The 16,181-nt window shown below is 39.3% G+C and overlaps 1 protein-coding gene across 6 annotated transcripts in view; it reads left to right on the top strand.

Annotated features, from left to right (window-relative positions):
• SLF2 (SMC5-SMC6 complex localization factor 2) overlaps positions 1–15,202 on the top strand; it is a 31,193-nt gene extending 15,991 nt beyond the window's left edge. For 4 of the 6 annotated variants that reach the window (XM_030486022.1, XM_030486021.1, XM_030486025.1 and 1 more), the window contains 11 exons: positions 1,378–1,453; positions 2,907–3,048; positions 3,503–3,611; positions 4,759–4,935; positions 5,501–5,598; positions 6,286–6,370; positions 6,857–6,979; positions 7,842–7,919; positions 9,660–9,746; positions 11,128–11,196; positions 12,324–15,202. In XM_030486022.1, the coding sequence (XP_030341882.1) occupies positions 1,378–1,453; positions 2,907–3,048; positions 3,503–3,611; positions 4,759–4,935; positions 5,501–5,598; positions 6,286–6,370; positions 6,857–6,979; positions 7,842–7,919; positions 9,660–9,746; positions 11,128–11,196; positions 12,324–12,359 (1,080 nt within the window). In that variant the 3' untranslated portion in view covers positions 12,360–15,202. The remainder of the gene's footprint in view (positions 1–1,377; positions 1,454–2,906; positions 3,049–3,502; positions 3,612–4,758; positions 4,936–5,500; positions 5,599–6,285; positions 6,371–6,856; positions 6,980–7,841; positions 7,920–9,659; positions 9,747–11,127; positions 11,197–12,323) is intronic. The other 2 variants (XM_030486023.1, XM_030486024.1) reach the window with 2 other exon arrangements.
• Positions 15,203–16,181: the final 979 nt, after the last annotated feature.

Raw genomic sequence — 16,181 nt, 5'->3', positions numbered from 1 at the left:
GGTTTATTGCATTTGAAAAGGGCATAGTACATGCTAGGTGAGAAGGGACTTCAGACTATAATAGTGTTGGACAAATCATAAGCAAATGTTAATCTTGCTTCCTTCCACCTTTCAAAAAAAAAAAAAACCTGGTACATGCTGCAGTATACAAAAGTGCAGATGTACCATTTTGATACCTCTCACCTTCTAAATTGTCAGAGATAACTGCATTATCAGGTAATTTTCATTTGGAAAAAGTAGCGCAGGAGAAAGACTAGAGCTATTGCCAAAGGAAGTGTCTGTCAGCTTTCTAGATGTCTTTCTAGGTGTCTAAATCCCCAGGAACTTAAAATGTTCTATTTTTCTCAAAAATGTCCCTCTCCAATCTCCATTCTACTATTATGTGTTCAAGGCCAGGTTGGACAGAGTCTTGGGTGACATGGTCTAATGTGAGGCGTCCCTGCCCATGGCAGGGGGGGTTGGAACTAAATGATCTTAAGGTCCTTTTCAACCCAAACCGTTCTAAGATTATTTACTACATTCTAACTGTGCCTGAAACAAAAAAATAAAGTTGGACCACCTGTGAAACTGCAGCCTGGGTCTGGCTGGCTTTCTGCTTTTGCCAAAAAGGAAATGTTTTGCTCCTCCGTGTCCTTCCCTCCAGCCAGTGAAAGATTGCCTTCCACCCCTTCTGTGAGCCCTGGTGTTCCTCTCATGAGGAGGAAGTGTGAGCCAATTCAGCTCACTTACAGAGCAGGAAATGGTCCAGCACCTGGGGGAGAAAAAGAAGAGTGTTTTGCTGGGCTAGTGAAGTGTTCCAGGAAACCTGAGCTGTGTGTCATAGTTATGTTTTTGTAGTTAAGAGTTCTGTGAAAAACTGAGAATTCATTGTTTGGGTTTAGTGTTCTGTATATTCAACTTGCTCATGACTGGAAAAGGTTGTAGTTTGCTCCGTTGCCCCCACGTCTGATTGAGGAGTTCAGTTCGATCATAGATGCAAATGAGTTGCAAAGGGATATATGATACTTTCCCTTCTCTTAACCCTCAGTATCTTCTTAGGAACCAACAGGCTCAACCTGGGGTTACAGCATTCCCATACTGCAAATAATCAATTTTAATGTATTCAGAGCATCTGTGCACTGTGGGTTGGGTTTTTGGTTTTGGTTGTTGGGGTTTTTTTGGGTTGGGGGGTTTGTTGTTTTGTTGGGGGTTTTTTCCCTCCCTTCTGTTACTATCTCTTATTTTACCAAATAGTTGTTTGGTTTGTGGGTGGGTTGTTTTTTTTTCCTTTTTGTTTGCTTGGTTTGGGGGTTTTCTTTTGTTTTAATTAAAAGAAAACTGATGCCATTGTGCAGCTTGATGTTTGACATATAGCTTTTTTTTTTTTTCTCTCCACAGGTGATGTCTATTCATCCTGACTATTGTGTTTCCACCCAGATTTTAGACAGATTGATGGAGATAACACTAAAAAATGGTGAGTGCTTGAAGAATAGAAAACTGACCACCTGAATGAAGGCATTTCCCTTTTGTTAAGTATAGAAGGGTATTGGGGAGGAAGTAAAAGGCTCTGGCTCTGTTCTGTGATTCTGGCATGAATTTAGGCTCTTCTGTATGTTATGCACAAATGCTAGAAGTTGGTTTTCACTGAGCGTGTGCAAGCTGTACCGCAGCATGTGGTCCTGGCATGTATTTGCAAAGCAGTGCATCTGGTACAGAGCCTTTTCAACTCAATTCTGTTCTTTCACAAATAGAGGTGACTTGAAAAGGAGCCCAGTCTGCTCAGAAGTTTACTCCCCTTTCCATCTTTGACTTTGGAAAATCCGGACGTTAATTTCATAGCTTAAGGACTACAGGGTGTTTTTCACATAGTCAAACCCAGTATAAAGCACTGCATAGTTTACTGCCCAGATAAATGGCAAAAGTGAAAAGAATCATACACTTGCACAAAAACCACTTTCAAGGATCTGCTTCAGCCCACACTGCTGCTCATGTCTCGTGCGTTTTGCCTTCCTTCATCTGTACTCTTAAATACTTCTCAATACAAGTTCCGTTGTATGTTCCTTATGTCTTCACTTTATTCAGATCCATCAAAAGTCACCAGTTCATTTAAGCCTGCCAGTTAACATTGGTAAAGTAATGGGTTCTCTTGAAGTACTTGCTCAGGTCTATCCAAATTGTACCCCATATTTTGAATTTTGCTTGAAATCAGCCCACGAGCTGATAGGGGAGGGAATGTAACCTCCTTTATTTTGTGCTTTACTGGCATTAAGCTTGGTTCTGAATGGACAGTTCAAACTGATGAATGTGCATTCAAAGAATTAGGGCTGGGATAGCTCCCAGTGGATCTCTGACCTCGGAGCAGGATCAAATAGGCTACAGTTGCTCCTGGAAATTTGTCTAACCACTTTAAAATTGCCAGCTGTGTAGTCTTTTAACCTTTCTGAGACATTCTGTTCCAGTGCTTAACTAAGGAAGCATCTTCGTTGTTTTTACTGAATTAAACATTGAGATGTGAACATGCAGTGTCTTGAGTGTTATGTTCCATTATAGTTGTTGTTTTCTTACAAACTTATCTCTAAGACACAAAATTGATCCACTTCAGAATTCTGTAATTGTTTGGAAGACACTGCATCTAGTTTGCTGTTACTTGCTAGTTTAGTGTCCTATAGAGAATCCTCTGTACAGTTTGCAGACTTTCAGATACAAGTCATACACATCAGCCCTTTTTTTTCAATGAGCATTGTTTCTATAGGGTTTTTTTCCCCCTCATCATTCTGAAAATGAGCATAGTGTTCAGTGTACCAACTCCTCTGAGATGGGAGCTGGTAGAATTGGTGCAGTCTGCTGAGCTTATTTGTTTCCCTTGAGAGGAACTTATGCTAAGACCTAAGTTTAAAACTAATCCATTCCATGTCTTTTACTTGTAGCTTCCATCAGTGATGAACAGTCTAAACCATGGATTCCTTCACTAGCAGATGTGTCAGCTGTTTTTGTCAATATGGGTGTTGCGTTTAGATCTCTCTTTCCATTGCAGCAGCTTCAGCCCAACTTTAACGAGCATGATATTTTGTAAGTGCTTTCCTTTTGATATTTATTGCTTAGATCCTGTGAAAGCAAGCCGTGTGCTTGGAATGTAGAATCAGAAGGTTCTTCTTTATTTCCCCTCCCTTCCACCAAGCCATACTCTTTAAATTCTCAGCTCAGGTTTTATTAAGAGTAAATAAGCCAGAACTTCAAACAATGCCTGCTAGGTAAGCGTTTAGCAAACCACAGCATCGTCCTTTGTCCTGTGTCTTCCTAATGGAGGTTTACAAGAATTGTTGCCCAAATAGCTGAGCAGAATTATAATTAATTGGTTACAAGTTGGGATAGATGTGTGTGCTCTGTAACTGAGGAGTGGTTTGATTTGAAGGCATTTTGAAACATGTAGGGGTTGGTTTTTTTCCCTTCAGTTTGATGCAAATAAGCCTTTGTGGACTTTTAAATTGTTGATTTACTGCTCAATTAGTGTCTCTTTTCTTAGAAGTCAGATGCAAGAAACAATGAGTAAACACCAGCCAGGAGGAGAGCTAACCTCTGCCAGTCCAGCCTTCTCCAGTCTACCAGAGAACAATTTAATTAATGTGATTAAGGTGAGAGAACTCCAGTTAATGTGGGAGAGGTTTGGCTTTTGGAGGATGGCTTTGCTTTGTTTTTTAGCAAAACCCCTGGTGTCTTAATCTAGTTCTGGGCATGTTTGGTGAGTAAATGCTATCCTGGGGTTTCAGATTCACATTCAGCAGAGATTATTGCAGGCTTTTTGCAGACTTCAGAGCTTCCTGACTTCCACTGGCTTCACTCACAACTGCACAGTTCTGCTGCCTCCCTTTTCCAGCTGTGGCACCTTTATCAGAGGTCTTTGCTCCCTCACGTAGAAGAAAGTCCATTTCTATGTTCCAGTGCAAATGGGAAGGGGAGTTGATGTTTGTGGTATGATTTATGCTACCTCATTGTGTTAGTGCAGCTCATGGAGGCACACGATCAGTCTGTGTGCTGCACAGTGTGAATGAAGTGGGAGCTCCCGTAGGGCAGGTGGAGCTCTGACTTACTCTTCTGTGGAAGTGAGCTGCTGGATCCATGCACTATGTCCTGCGGGACCATAGGCTGAATGAGTGCTGGTCACATTTCACAGGCTAGTTCTCTGTGATAAAGGTTGTATGGTAAAAATACTGACTTTATAACTGATTTCAGTTCCTTGTGGAAGTCTTTGAACCATCCTAAAATCACTTCTTCTAGAGATTTTCAACTATAAAATCACTTAGTTCAAGAGGAGGCACTTGAAGCATCTCCACTAGAGACAGAATACACATCTCTTGAGTAATTTATGTTCTCATTTATGCACATTTCCCAGATTGTAAGTAACCTATGTGATAATACTTGGTGGGGGAAAAAATCTCTTGATTTCTGTTTTCAGTGTTGCATATTTAGTATATGCAATATACTAATATGTCAGTCTTTCATTCAGTTAGACAAGAATTATCTGCAGTGGAGAAAAATCTTTCCTACTCCTGTAATATCCAGGGAATATTGACATTGTTCAAAAGATGGGCCTCCAGCAGGTATAGAAAAAGTATCAGAGTGCAGTTACTGGGAGATGGGGAGATGTTAGTACACAGGTGTTGCAGGAACAGCATCATTTGAGGTACGTTTTAATGTGAGGGTGGAAAACTTCAGTTGTCCTTATACTTCAAAATAAACTAAACTGATTTCAGATTTTAATGCTTTTTATTTCCTTTAAAGTTTCTAGGTTTCTGTACAACAGTCATTCAAGGTGGATATACTGATCAAGAAATAATGCTGCTGCTTCTGTTGCTATTTAAAATAAGCTTGGAGAAACAGTTAAAGCAAATTCCTTTGGTAGATTTTCAGTGCCTTTTCCTAAAGCTTCTGATAAGAATAGAAGACTGGGATGCAAAGGTAACTTCATAAATAATTTTCTTCTACTAGATTCATGAAACTGCAATTTAATTTTCAAGAAACTTTGCTTTGAAGTTTTCTTTTTTTTTTTTTTTTTTTTTTTTTTTACTCCTGCTTGAAAATCTAAGATGAACAAATTGGGAGCTTTATATTTGTGTGAGGTTTAGGCGGCAGGTGGGTATACTGAGTGGATTTTGTTGCCTGACATTGTTTGCCTGTCCTCTTCTGCAAGGGGACTGTTTGTATTGAATGTAATCTTATATTTGCTAAAATAGCAGTATGTTTAAAATGTCTCCCTGAAAGAATGAAGAAATGATTGCACTAGGCTAATAAAACATAATGAAAAGCTGATCTCAACTACCGTGCTGTAAAATAGTATTGAACAGACGTATCTACAGGTGCAACGCAGAAATATCTTTATGCGCATCATCTCTTGTTAGATGAATTCCTGTTAACATTGATGCTGTGTATGTTTCTAGGGAGTAGATGTGTGCTTCTTTACAAATAAAACAAATGCCCATCATATCCATTCTTCAGTATGGGGATTTTTGTTGTTCTTTTAAAGATGCCTGAGCTCTGCCTAGCTCTGAGTGAACTCTCCAGTCATCACCATAATCTCCTGTGGCTGGTTCAGCTGGTGCCTAGCTGGGTAACACGTGGACGGTAATGACACTGTAACAGCACAAATGTGTAGTATTGTTAACAGCTGATTTATCTATGTAAGCTCAAAGTCTGGTAAATGCAATAGGTATTACCTGCTGCTTTAAAAAATGTACTTGGGTTTTGTCATGTGTTACAAATGTATATGCAGTCAGTAGGGTGTGTATATGTAGCTTTTTGATCACTTCTGCTGTGAAAGTTATTTTACATTTTATGTGTAGTTTTCTGGGCTGCAAACTTCCTGGTACCCTGCAGCAAAGATAGACTTAATTCAGGTTCTGACATCCATCACCTGCTCTAGTTCTTACCTGAATGACCGAAAATTAAATTTTCTTTGGGTGATTCATATCTGCATTGAAGTGTCAATCTGTTATGAGTTCTGTATCTTTGAAATGAATACATTATAATGTATCCGAGCAAGGAGAATGAATTGGGCCCTCAGTTTTAGGCTTGGAGGCAAGCATCTAGCAGTGTTTCCTTGTGCAGAAGAAAAGCTCCCATGAGATAAAGGTACTTATATTTCACTAGCCTCTCTGCTAGTCTTAATAGCACTTATATTCAGAAAATCCAGTTTAATAGTTGTAGGCAAGTTTATGTCTAGGGATGCCATGCATAGCCTCATATACTTTGTAGAAACAGTTTGGATTTAAGAAATTCTCTGGGAAAGAAAGGTTTTGAATTGTGTTTCAGGGAAGTAAGAAGACGTCTTAGCCTGGTGATAATTTCAAAGCTTCTCAAAAAGGATGTAGAAATACCTGATGACAGTGACAAGCAGGTACTGCATGTATGTGGTGTGTGTAAGTTGAAAGTTTAGAAAACGTGAATATTATTGTTCTATGTTTTAATACTGTCAGCCTATTTTCAAGAACCTTGCAAAGTTACCATTACTAACTTTTAGTTTAGTATTAGAAGTATATTTGCACATATGTGTAACCTGCATGTTCTGCAGTTTTAAGTACAGTATTGTTTATGTGCCTAAACATTCATCTTGGACATTGGAAAGAGGTCTATACTTTCAGTCTTCCTTTTGTGTTCATGTAGAGTTGCTCTTTGTTTTTGTAGGGTTGATCTTTTATTGAGGCAACATGCGAACACTTTAGTTTGTGAACAGTCAAAAACTACCCAAAGCATGAAAACTTCCATTTCAATTAAAAATCCCTTTTATGTCTTGTTCTTGGGGGACAAATATATTGTAGTAGCATTCCGTTTCCAAACCAATTGCCAGTAAACCAGTCCAATTTGTTAACATTTGTATCTGTAGATGTGTCTTCTGCACCAATTTTTGGTGTACATGAAACCTTCTAATCTAGTAAAGAAGATGAGGAAAAGACTGGAGCAGCAGGATGTCGATGGAGAGGACCTTCATGCAGAACTAGAACAGGAGGTACAGAGCTGATAGTGAGGTTTTGCGTTTGTCTTTTCTATATTTTTTTATATATATATAATTATTATATATAATTGCATCTTCTACAATTTTGAGAATGTTTCTTTTAATTTCTGTTAACTGAGGACAGTTCTGTACATGGAACTGTGTACAAACGCTATTTTGTTGCTGTGTTCATCTGCATAATTAAAACTTATATTCTATTTTGATTATAGTCATGGAGGAAGGAAAGACGTAGCGTGTGACGGAGGAAGCTGTATTAGGCTGTTTAACAAACAGGGAAATGGTCAGCTTTTCTGAATGGCTCAGTCACATGGATGTCTTGAGTCCTGTCTTCTGTAATCAGAGGACCATCCTTCCTCCCTTTTGATGTAATCGGTGGGAACTGTTTGATGCTGAACCAGACCTTCATCTGCAGACTTCAGAAAGAGATTTATGAATCTTTTATGATTCTTTTCTCATAAACAGGTATTAGAAAGATTTAGTATTTCCATCCATCCAAAAATTGAATATTGGTTTGGTTATTTCAGTCTCTTATGGAATCTCTTAGCAAGTATTTTGATCTAGATGTAGATGATGGGGAAAATACAGCAAATGTCTGAATTTAATTTTTGGTAATTAAAACTACAGAAAGTTTTGTAGGTTCCTTAAGTATCTTAAACCAGTGTAATACTGTTTTAAAATGTTTCTGATACATGAATGTGCTGTTCCAAACTCATTAGTTAGGCAAGTGTGTAGACATACTTGTCCATTGATCTGGCTATTGGAGGAGTTACTCCAAAAAGCAAAGATTGTGTTGTATCTAGATGTGAAGAGTTATGATTGTGCTTTGACTGCTAAAGCTCTTTTGATTTCTCTCCAGGCATACTACCTAATCTACATCCTCCTTCATCTAGTCAGTGAAGCTAGTTTCTTTGATCGTGTAAATCCTAATCAAAGGGTAAGTAACTTCAGTGGCTGGATCTTTAGATTTTTAGAAGACTGTTTATCGATAGCTGTCATGTGATAGATCACCAGTGGAAAACAGCACTGGGGGCAACTTGTTCTGGGGCAAAGTAAACGCAGAAGAGCTTTCTCTGCACTTTCTGCAGAGAAAGAAACCTCTTCTGCATTTCTGCGAATGGAACAACCTCAAAACATAAAGCTGCGGATCAGCAGCTGTTTAATTTGTTAATCTTTCTTGGAAAGGAACTCAAACAGAAATTCTAAGATTAACTCAAACAGAAATTCTAAGAAGTCCAACGATCCTGTGAACTCTTGCAGTACGGTTGAAATGTTTCAGTCTAGAAGAAAACCACTTTGAAAGTATCCAGTAAAATATGTTCAAACACCTCATGGTTTTCATGTTGGAGCGCAGCCATGCAGCAAGTGAAAACTAGGACTGTATCTCTTCTGTTCTCTGTGGTGATAGTTCCTCTGTGCCATGTGAGGTGATGTAAGCATCTGTTAAGTTATACCTTCTGTTAAGACTTTCAGTAATCCTATTCAGACTTCTGTGATCATTTGCTCTGAGCTGCTTGCTGCAGGGTGTCTGTATACACCTTCTGCCCCATGGAATCACTCTTGGCTTTTAAGGAATCTGTCATATGAACTGTTTGAGAGAGGTAAAGCAGTAATTTTTGGTTAACTTTTGGGGCTTAAGTGTCTCAATATCCTACTCAAAGCAAAAAAAAGATAATCACAGAGTGTAATCTGAAACAAAATCATATTTGGTAAAGAAAAGAATTGTGATGGTGTTTTGAGATTTGGGGTTGGGTTGGTTATTTTTGTTTGAGGTTTTTGTTTGGTTTTTTTACATTGCCTTCCTGAAGATTTGTGGAGAACTTGATCTTTTTTTAATGTAATTTTTAATGTCTCTCTATTTCTTAATGAAGAGTCTATTATTCCCTGACCTGTTAACCATCAAGTGGCAAGAGGGGTATGGCTGAATGCTGTGCATGCTGGGCTTTGTATAAAATCAATGTAACTATTTCATTTCTGGTCCTCTTCCAGTGAGATGAGGTAAATTGTCATGTCTTGAGACACCAGCAACTGTTTGTATTTAGAATTTCAGGATGTCTCACCTGCTCTGCAGAGCAGAGCCTATTAGCAGCTGTTCACTGAGACCCTGAAAACAGGAATTCTATAAAGGAATTCACAGAATGGGAAGGATTTTGGGAGCCCATTATCAAGAGATTATGAAGTTGCAAAACTACTTTATTAAACTAATCAGAAATTTTGAGAGAAATAAAGGATCAGTGCAGAAACCTTGGCTGTGTTTTACCTGCTCAGCTAATTCCTACAAAAGAGAATGACCTGAGTCATTACTGAAAAGGTTATTTTTAGCTATTGTAACTTCTGAACTTTTTTTGCTGATAAATGGCACTGCATTTGCTACTTTGGGGACAGACAGGCCTTACAAATTAGCTAATAGAAACTTTAGCAGAGCTACACATCACAGATTTTATACTTTGAAACTATCTTTTAAAGCTCCTAGACCTGCTTTACCAGGTGCATGCCAGCAACTGATAGAGGATCATATGGTCTTGTTTGTTTTCTTTTTCTCCCTTCCTTACTGTATATTTCTGAGAAAAAAAATCAAATTGAAGCATATAGTTTTTAAATTGCAGTAATATCTGAAGAAAGCTTTTAATTTTGACATGGAGGATTTAAACAGCTGTACACTTTTGTCTTTATTTAGCAACACTTACTGAAGCTTTGTGGTGCCTTAGATAAGCACATAAAATGTGATATTAGGGAAGACGCAAGGCTGTTTTATCGAACTAAGGTAAGACAAGAAAGTTGGGGGGGGTTGCTTGCTTTGGGATGTTTTTTAGTGTTCTTGATATATGGTGTTCCCTTATCCCAGCCCTGGAAATTCCAAGAGTTCCTCACGGGTGTCTTTTTATTTCCTGTTTTCTCTGTCTGCATCATGTCTTTGCATGAACATAAATATATGCCCATTTTAATGCACTGAAAGTACTCTTTTTCCTAACAACAGGACTCTTAACAACTGTAAAACATGAGCTGGTCTTCCTTTTAACCAGGCATCTTGACTTGCAGACCCACAGAGTTGCTCTGTTTCTTTTCCTGGCAGTCATTGGTAGTTGGCTTCTGAGAGCAGAGGCTACATGCAAGGCAGGATACAGAAGACTGGAAAAGTAGCCTATCTTGCATATGTCTCTGGTTTATTTTCAAATTAATGAGTTAGGTAAAACTGTTGTTGATTTAAGCCAAAGGTGTATGTGATGTAGCATCAAGCTTGGATAATTGCCTTTCATTTGCTTTGTGGTGTGGAGTTTACTGATGATACCATAATTTCATGACTTCCATGCTTTGCATGCTGTTGTAGCAAGCCAAATCAGAGCAGCAATAAGTGACCAACCTCAACTTTTGAGAAGCCTTGGCTTCTTCAGCTTTAAATCAAACACTTGCAGTTGCGTGCATCTTAACTCTCAAGATTGTTCTGGTTTATTCAGCCAGATGAGTAGAGCATGGATCCTTTTACCAAGTTAATTATTCTTGCCTTGATTTTTGTATCTTGGGTCACATTCACTTTTGTTTCTGTTGCCCTTGCACTGAGAAGGGAAAATCTTCCTCTCTTTTTTTTCCCCCATCACTTCACTGTGTAATCATACAGTAACTTCAGGAGGACTCCACTGGTCTGGGTTTTAACACAGCATATGAAGCAAATTTCAGTTCTGAATGGCTTGGATTAAACACCTGCTTATGGCTGGTTATGAAAAAGCACAGTTTTATGTATAAGGAGTTAATTTTGGAAGCAGGCAGTGCTTGAATTGCTTTTGTGATTGCAGTTGCAGGCACCTTTTCTAGATGCAGTCAGCCTTGTGTAACAAACTGAGCTCACCCAAAGGATGAGGTGGGTGTTTGGAAGCCAGAGGCTTGCATGCTGATTCCAAACACTTAACGTGGGGAGTCATGTGCCTGTAATGTGTTTGTGTGGAGTACGACTTTGAATTCAGAGTCCCAAATTACAGGGATCTGGTTGGAGTTGAGGTGGTGATTCTTTGGGCTGACTGTAAAACTGTTCTTTCCCAGCAGACCTTGGGTGTTGGGTTATCTGGGGTTTAGGGGTTTGGGGTGAGACAAGTGGTATGATTTTGGCTTTTTTAATATGAATGGCTAAACTAATCAATCTGAACTTGCAGGTGAAAGACTTGGTTGCCAGGATATATGGCAAATGGCAAGATGTGATACAAACCACTCGGCCTACTCAGGTACTATAATGAAACTTTCCTCTCTTTTCATATCGCAGGGTGCACTTAACTCACTCTTTTAGCATTTGAAAAGAGTGTATTCTTTTAAAGAGATTTTTCTCTTTTTCTTCATAAATGGCATGGCTGTGGCATGCAATTAAATGTATTAGAATAGAGTTTAATGAAAATTATTACTTTGTTAGCTTCAATAAAACCAAGATTTCATCTTTATGCTTAAAAGCGCTGCTTTTGTAAAGGGCTTGTATAATACACTGAAATGTTAGTACTGAGTCAAGTCACAGGGCCCGTGTCTGATTATAGTTATTAGCAGACACTTCGAGAAGGACGTTGGGGCAGGAATGCAGTGATGCGCTTCCTGCTGCGGTCTGGCAGCGTGTGACTTGGAGGCTACTTAAGTCCAGGGCTCTATCAACGTATTTTTAACAGCCCCTGATAACTCCTTCCCCTTCAAATGTGTTGAATTTCATACAATGATTAGGAAAAGCCTTTGATGCTCTGTGAAAGTAGCAGTAGTAAATGTCCTGATTAGTGTCTCATTAATATTTGCCTTCATGATACCTAGCTGGCATTGGTGGAATAGATGGGAATTTCTACTGATGCCCAGAGTTCAGAGCTGTTTCTTCCACTCTAGGGTTGTAAGATTTCTTTTCTAATGTGCTCAGGCCAGCTGATTGAGTCCTGTCTTGGAAAAACTTAGCTTTCTAATAATGTAGTGATGCACCTAGATAAAAGTAAAATTACACATATATGCTTAGTATTGATTTCAGTTAAAAATTGTGTCATTGACCATTTGTCTGTAAAAACTACTAATAACTCCCAGCAATGTGCAAAAAATACATTGTCTGTAGTTGTGTGACATTTCTTCTTCTAGAGGGGGAAGAGAATTAGTAACACATGGCTGCAGAAGCAACTTGCAGCTTACTTACTAACTGATGTAAGTTGATAATGATGCAGCTCTTTCAGAGATATGTAGGGTTGATTCACATATGTGAAAACTGGCAAGTGTTTCTGAATAACATTCTAGGCACTTGGAACACAGTGTGGTGATCTCCAGCTAAACACTTGCCTACTTTACACTTCTACTATTGTTTTTTTGACTTGTTTACTATTTTGCTTTTGCTCTTTAGGGAAAACTGCATGATTTCTGGGAGCCAGATTCATGAAATCTTGCCTAGTTCAGGGAAAAATAACAGAAAAACTCTGAAAACAAGGAAGATACAGAATGAATGGAGCTTCACCTTGGTCAGAACAGAAGAAATCCGTCACCTGAGTTGGAACTTGAGCTTGATACAGGCAAATATTAGAAACACAAGGATCTAATTGGATTAACATTGCTTTTCCTATAAATACACTATTTCTAAAAAAGCGAAGTGGGTAAACTGAAAGAAAAAATTAGGGGTTTTTTTAATAAATAAAACCCCCACCCAACCCCAAACAACAAACCCAACCAGCTATTTCTATAGCCCTGTCTGAATTAGCTGATAGATTTTTATCCTATTTAAAGCTGAGGAAAGTTTTCTCATTTCTGTTGTTAATCACAAGACATGTTTGCAAGTTGTATGGATTAGTTTTCTTGCCAGCACGCACCATCAAACATCTGTTTAGGATGGCTGGGAAAGAACTGCCCCATGATATGGAATGTGAGTTCAGAAACAGTGTTAGACCTTGCCTGTTGTGAGCAGGTGAGGAAGTGGTTCAGAACTGGGCTGGATAAACAGCATTGCCTGCGTACGTTAATCTGCAAAGCAGAACTGGTGTGAGCATCCAGTGTTTCTAAAAAAAACTACAAAATGCAGCAGTTACATATGAGCAAGTGACTGCTCTCATGTTCACTTGAGGGTGGAAGCAGACCTTAAGAGTGGTTGTGCTATAACAGGTCAAGTGGATGCTTCTTTGCTCTGTGGTTGTGCTTTATCACATAACAAAATGGAGTTTGTTACGTCAGTGATGCATTCATTTACACTTAACTTTCTCATCTGCAAGCGTTAATCTATTTATGCAGTGAATGTGACTGCAAGGGAAGTGTTTCTATAAGACCAAGTTATAGATGGAGTCTTATTACACCAGTAGTATTGTACTGCTCTTTAAGAAACAAACATACTCTTTTATACATACAAACATACATATTTGTTGTCTGGCTTCAGCACTTCCCTAAACGGCGAAAATACTAATCCTACAATCTCAGCTCAGTGGAGATTTGGGGAGATGAGCATTTGGTCCACCTATGTGAAAACTGTGCAAGCCGCAGGAGGTCTGAATTCCTTTGTTTGGAGTCCTGCTGCACACCCAGTGTGTGCGCAAAGCTCCAAGAGCTGTTTGTGAAGTAGTCAGATGGTGATCTCCTTCTGTGCTCTGGGTGCAAATGCCATCGCTTCCATCTTGCCCTGTGGTTTGTCTGTAGGATGTGTGTATGTGTGAAGAGAAAGTTAAGGTATTGAGTAGAAGCACCAACTGAAATTCCCTCAAGTGAGATTTTTTAATAGTAACAACATATGCGTTTTATAATACTGTTTCCTTTTAATTTTTGTAGATTACTCTGTCTTGTATCATAAATCCCCTACAACATTTCCAAGATGAGAATGTATAATAAGGCTAAAAAAACCTCCCCAAAACACCACCAACCTTCAAATTTATGTATATTACCTGTAAAGGAACTGCTATAGAATGGACACATGGGAAGGTATTTTAGTTGCAAGTTTATACTAAATGTTTTGTCTTTCATTTCAAGTGTTAGAGAGTTAGCCTAAGACTGCAGCTTCTCTGTGCCCTTCACAGGATAATCAGCTTAGCTTTGTTCAAACGGAAGTTATGCTCGTGGCATTGTTGGGGGGTGGAGGGAAAGAAAATCCCTTTTTTAAAAATCTCAACATGTTATTTAAGAATTGGAAGAATCTACCTCAAAGGGTATCTTTGTTTAGCAATAGAACTGCTTTAGGCTAAACAGAATTACTTGGTGTTGTATAGGAATAGCAACATTTTCCTTTGCTCCGCCTGTCTTTGATACGTGTCAGCCTTCCCTCTGATAGCAGTTGTTTACTCCGTTTAATATCTTGTATGTAATTTTCTTAATGTTTATATTTTTTTTCTCACTAATGTTGTATAAATTGCAGAATAAGTTTACTGTATGTAGTGTGTATATATTTTCTTACCCTGTAAAGTTGAAGTTGCTGTCTTGTATATTTTGGAGAAGGAAAGGGGAGGGGTTTAGATTAACAGCTTTTGTATTGCAGTTCAAAGCACATTGAAACTGCTGAGGTTTTTTTCCAGATAAATTAACCACTTTGATATTTTACTTTTATTTAATACAACAACATTAAAAACCAGACATGCTTTTCTAGTTAAGTGTCCCTGGATACAGTGGGCACGCCTCAGCTCTGTTTCACAAGAGATGGCTGCAGGGCCTGTTTTGGTGTTACGGCACACGTTGTAATTCTTAAGTTCACAGCTGATCAGCTTACTGTAAATGGAGAAAGTCTTGAAATCGGTTTTGGCTCAGCCAGTCCTGTGTTTTCATGCTTAATGCCTGTGTATACATTCTGGCATTTTCCCTGTCTCTCCCTCCTGCTTTATCGGGACTTTTCTTCCATCTGTTTTGTAGCTGTAGTAATTCCCCAGTTGCTTAAGTCTAGACGTGGGTTAAATTGGAGCTCATGGTAGCCTTGCAGAGATGATCCCAAAGCATTGCTGCAGAGCCTTTACAAGGGACTGCTGAGCTGAAACCTGCTTCAGGACTCCGGGAGGCGAAATGGCAAACCTGCTACCCGTTGTGCTTTGCCGACTCATTTACTGGCCCCCAGCCAGAAGTTACATGTGTTGGAAAAGGCTGTTTGCACAGTAAATGTCTTAACTGCTTTGGTTGTCTTCAGATAAGCATTTTGCACTGAGGTTTATCTTTTGATGTTATGTTGGCTGTATTAAGAGCCATGTTATCTCATTTCATGTGAAATTAGGTGCACTTTATTGCAGTCATCACAGGCAAAAAATTAAAGGCTGACTATAAAATGTACATTTGTGGCTCTTTTGCCTTTTTTCCTATTTTTCTGACAAGCCTCTGTGTGGCTTAAAAAAACCCCAAACACACACAACAGCGTCTGGCTTTAAATTGAAGAAACCTGCCAGCAAAACTGTTTGCACATCTCCTATTCTCACTGTTTCTGTTGTGGAACTCGGTAATGGATAGGGATTTCAGAAATGATTAATGACTTGCAGGTAGGTCTGGCTGAAGGTCAGTAGGACGTGTACGCTCCATTGATGCAGTGGCTGCAGGAACTCTCTGAAGTCCCCAGAGTTGATAGTTAAGTTGAGGATATCATTGGGAAAACTAGATGACTGGAACAAACATGTGAACTGCACCGTTATTGCTGGTGGACCAGCTGGTGAGATTACTGTGTGATGAGATTTTTAGAGGTAGCATTTCAGTGTGGAAAAATGCCTTTTTTAATGATGAGGGATGGATACTGCAGTGTTAATGTCCGGAGCGCAGACAAGGCAGGTCTGTCTGCATCCAAGGTGCCTGTGCCTGGGTAGCATCGTCTGGGAGGTGGCCTGGAGGACAGCAGGAGAATGCTGTATAGGGGGGATTCAAGCGAGTACTTGTGGGTGGTTGGGTTACAAAGAGGATTCTGCTGACCTTGTCACTAGCAGGAGTACTTCAAGCCACAGTATATTAACGCTGGTCTTGTATTTTTGGTTTTCTTCTTTCCCAGGACAACCCTATGTACAGCAAGCACAGTATCCCTGGCTTGGGTTTGTATCTCTGGTTTTCTTCTACTGATTGTGTGACTTTCTGTTCCACTGGAAGGAGCAAATGAGAAAGGGTGCTGCTGGAGTTGAGCCTCCTAATTCTTCTGGGGGCTCAGTCCTTGGGCTTACGAGCTCTTGAGAAACTTCTTGCCCAAGTTTCCCCCATAGGAAACACCCCATGGTGCCGGGGGGGCAGCTGTTGGCACTGACATATTAGTGCTTGTTTCTGTATCCTGAAAAAG

The sequence above is a fragment of the Strigops habroptila genome, chromosome 5, assembly GCF_004027225.2.
Source record: "Strigops habroptila isolate Jane chromosome 5, bStrHab1.2.pri, whole genome shotgun sequence".
In the NCBI taxonomy this organism is placed as follows: Eukaryota; Metazoa; Chordata; class Aves; order Psittaciformes; family Psittacidae; genus Strigops; species Strigops habroptila.
The sequence above is the reverse complement of the archived record's forward strand: the minus strand, read 5'-3'. Positions and strand labels throughout refer to the sequence as shown.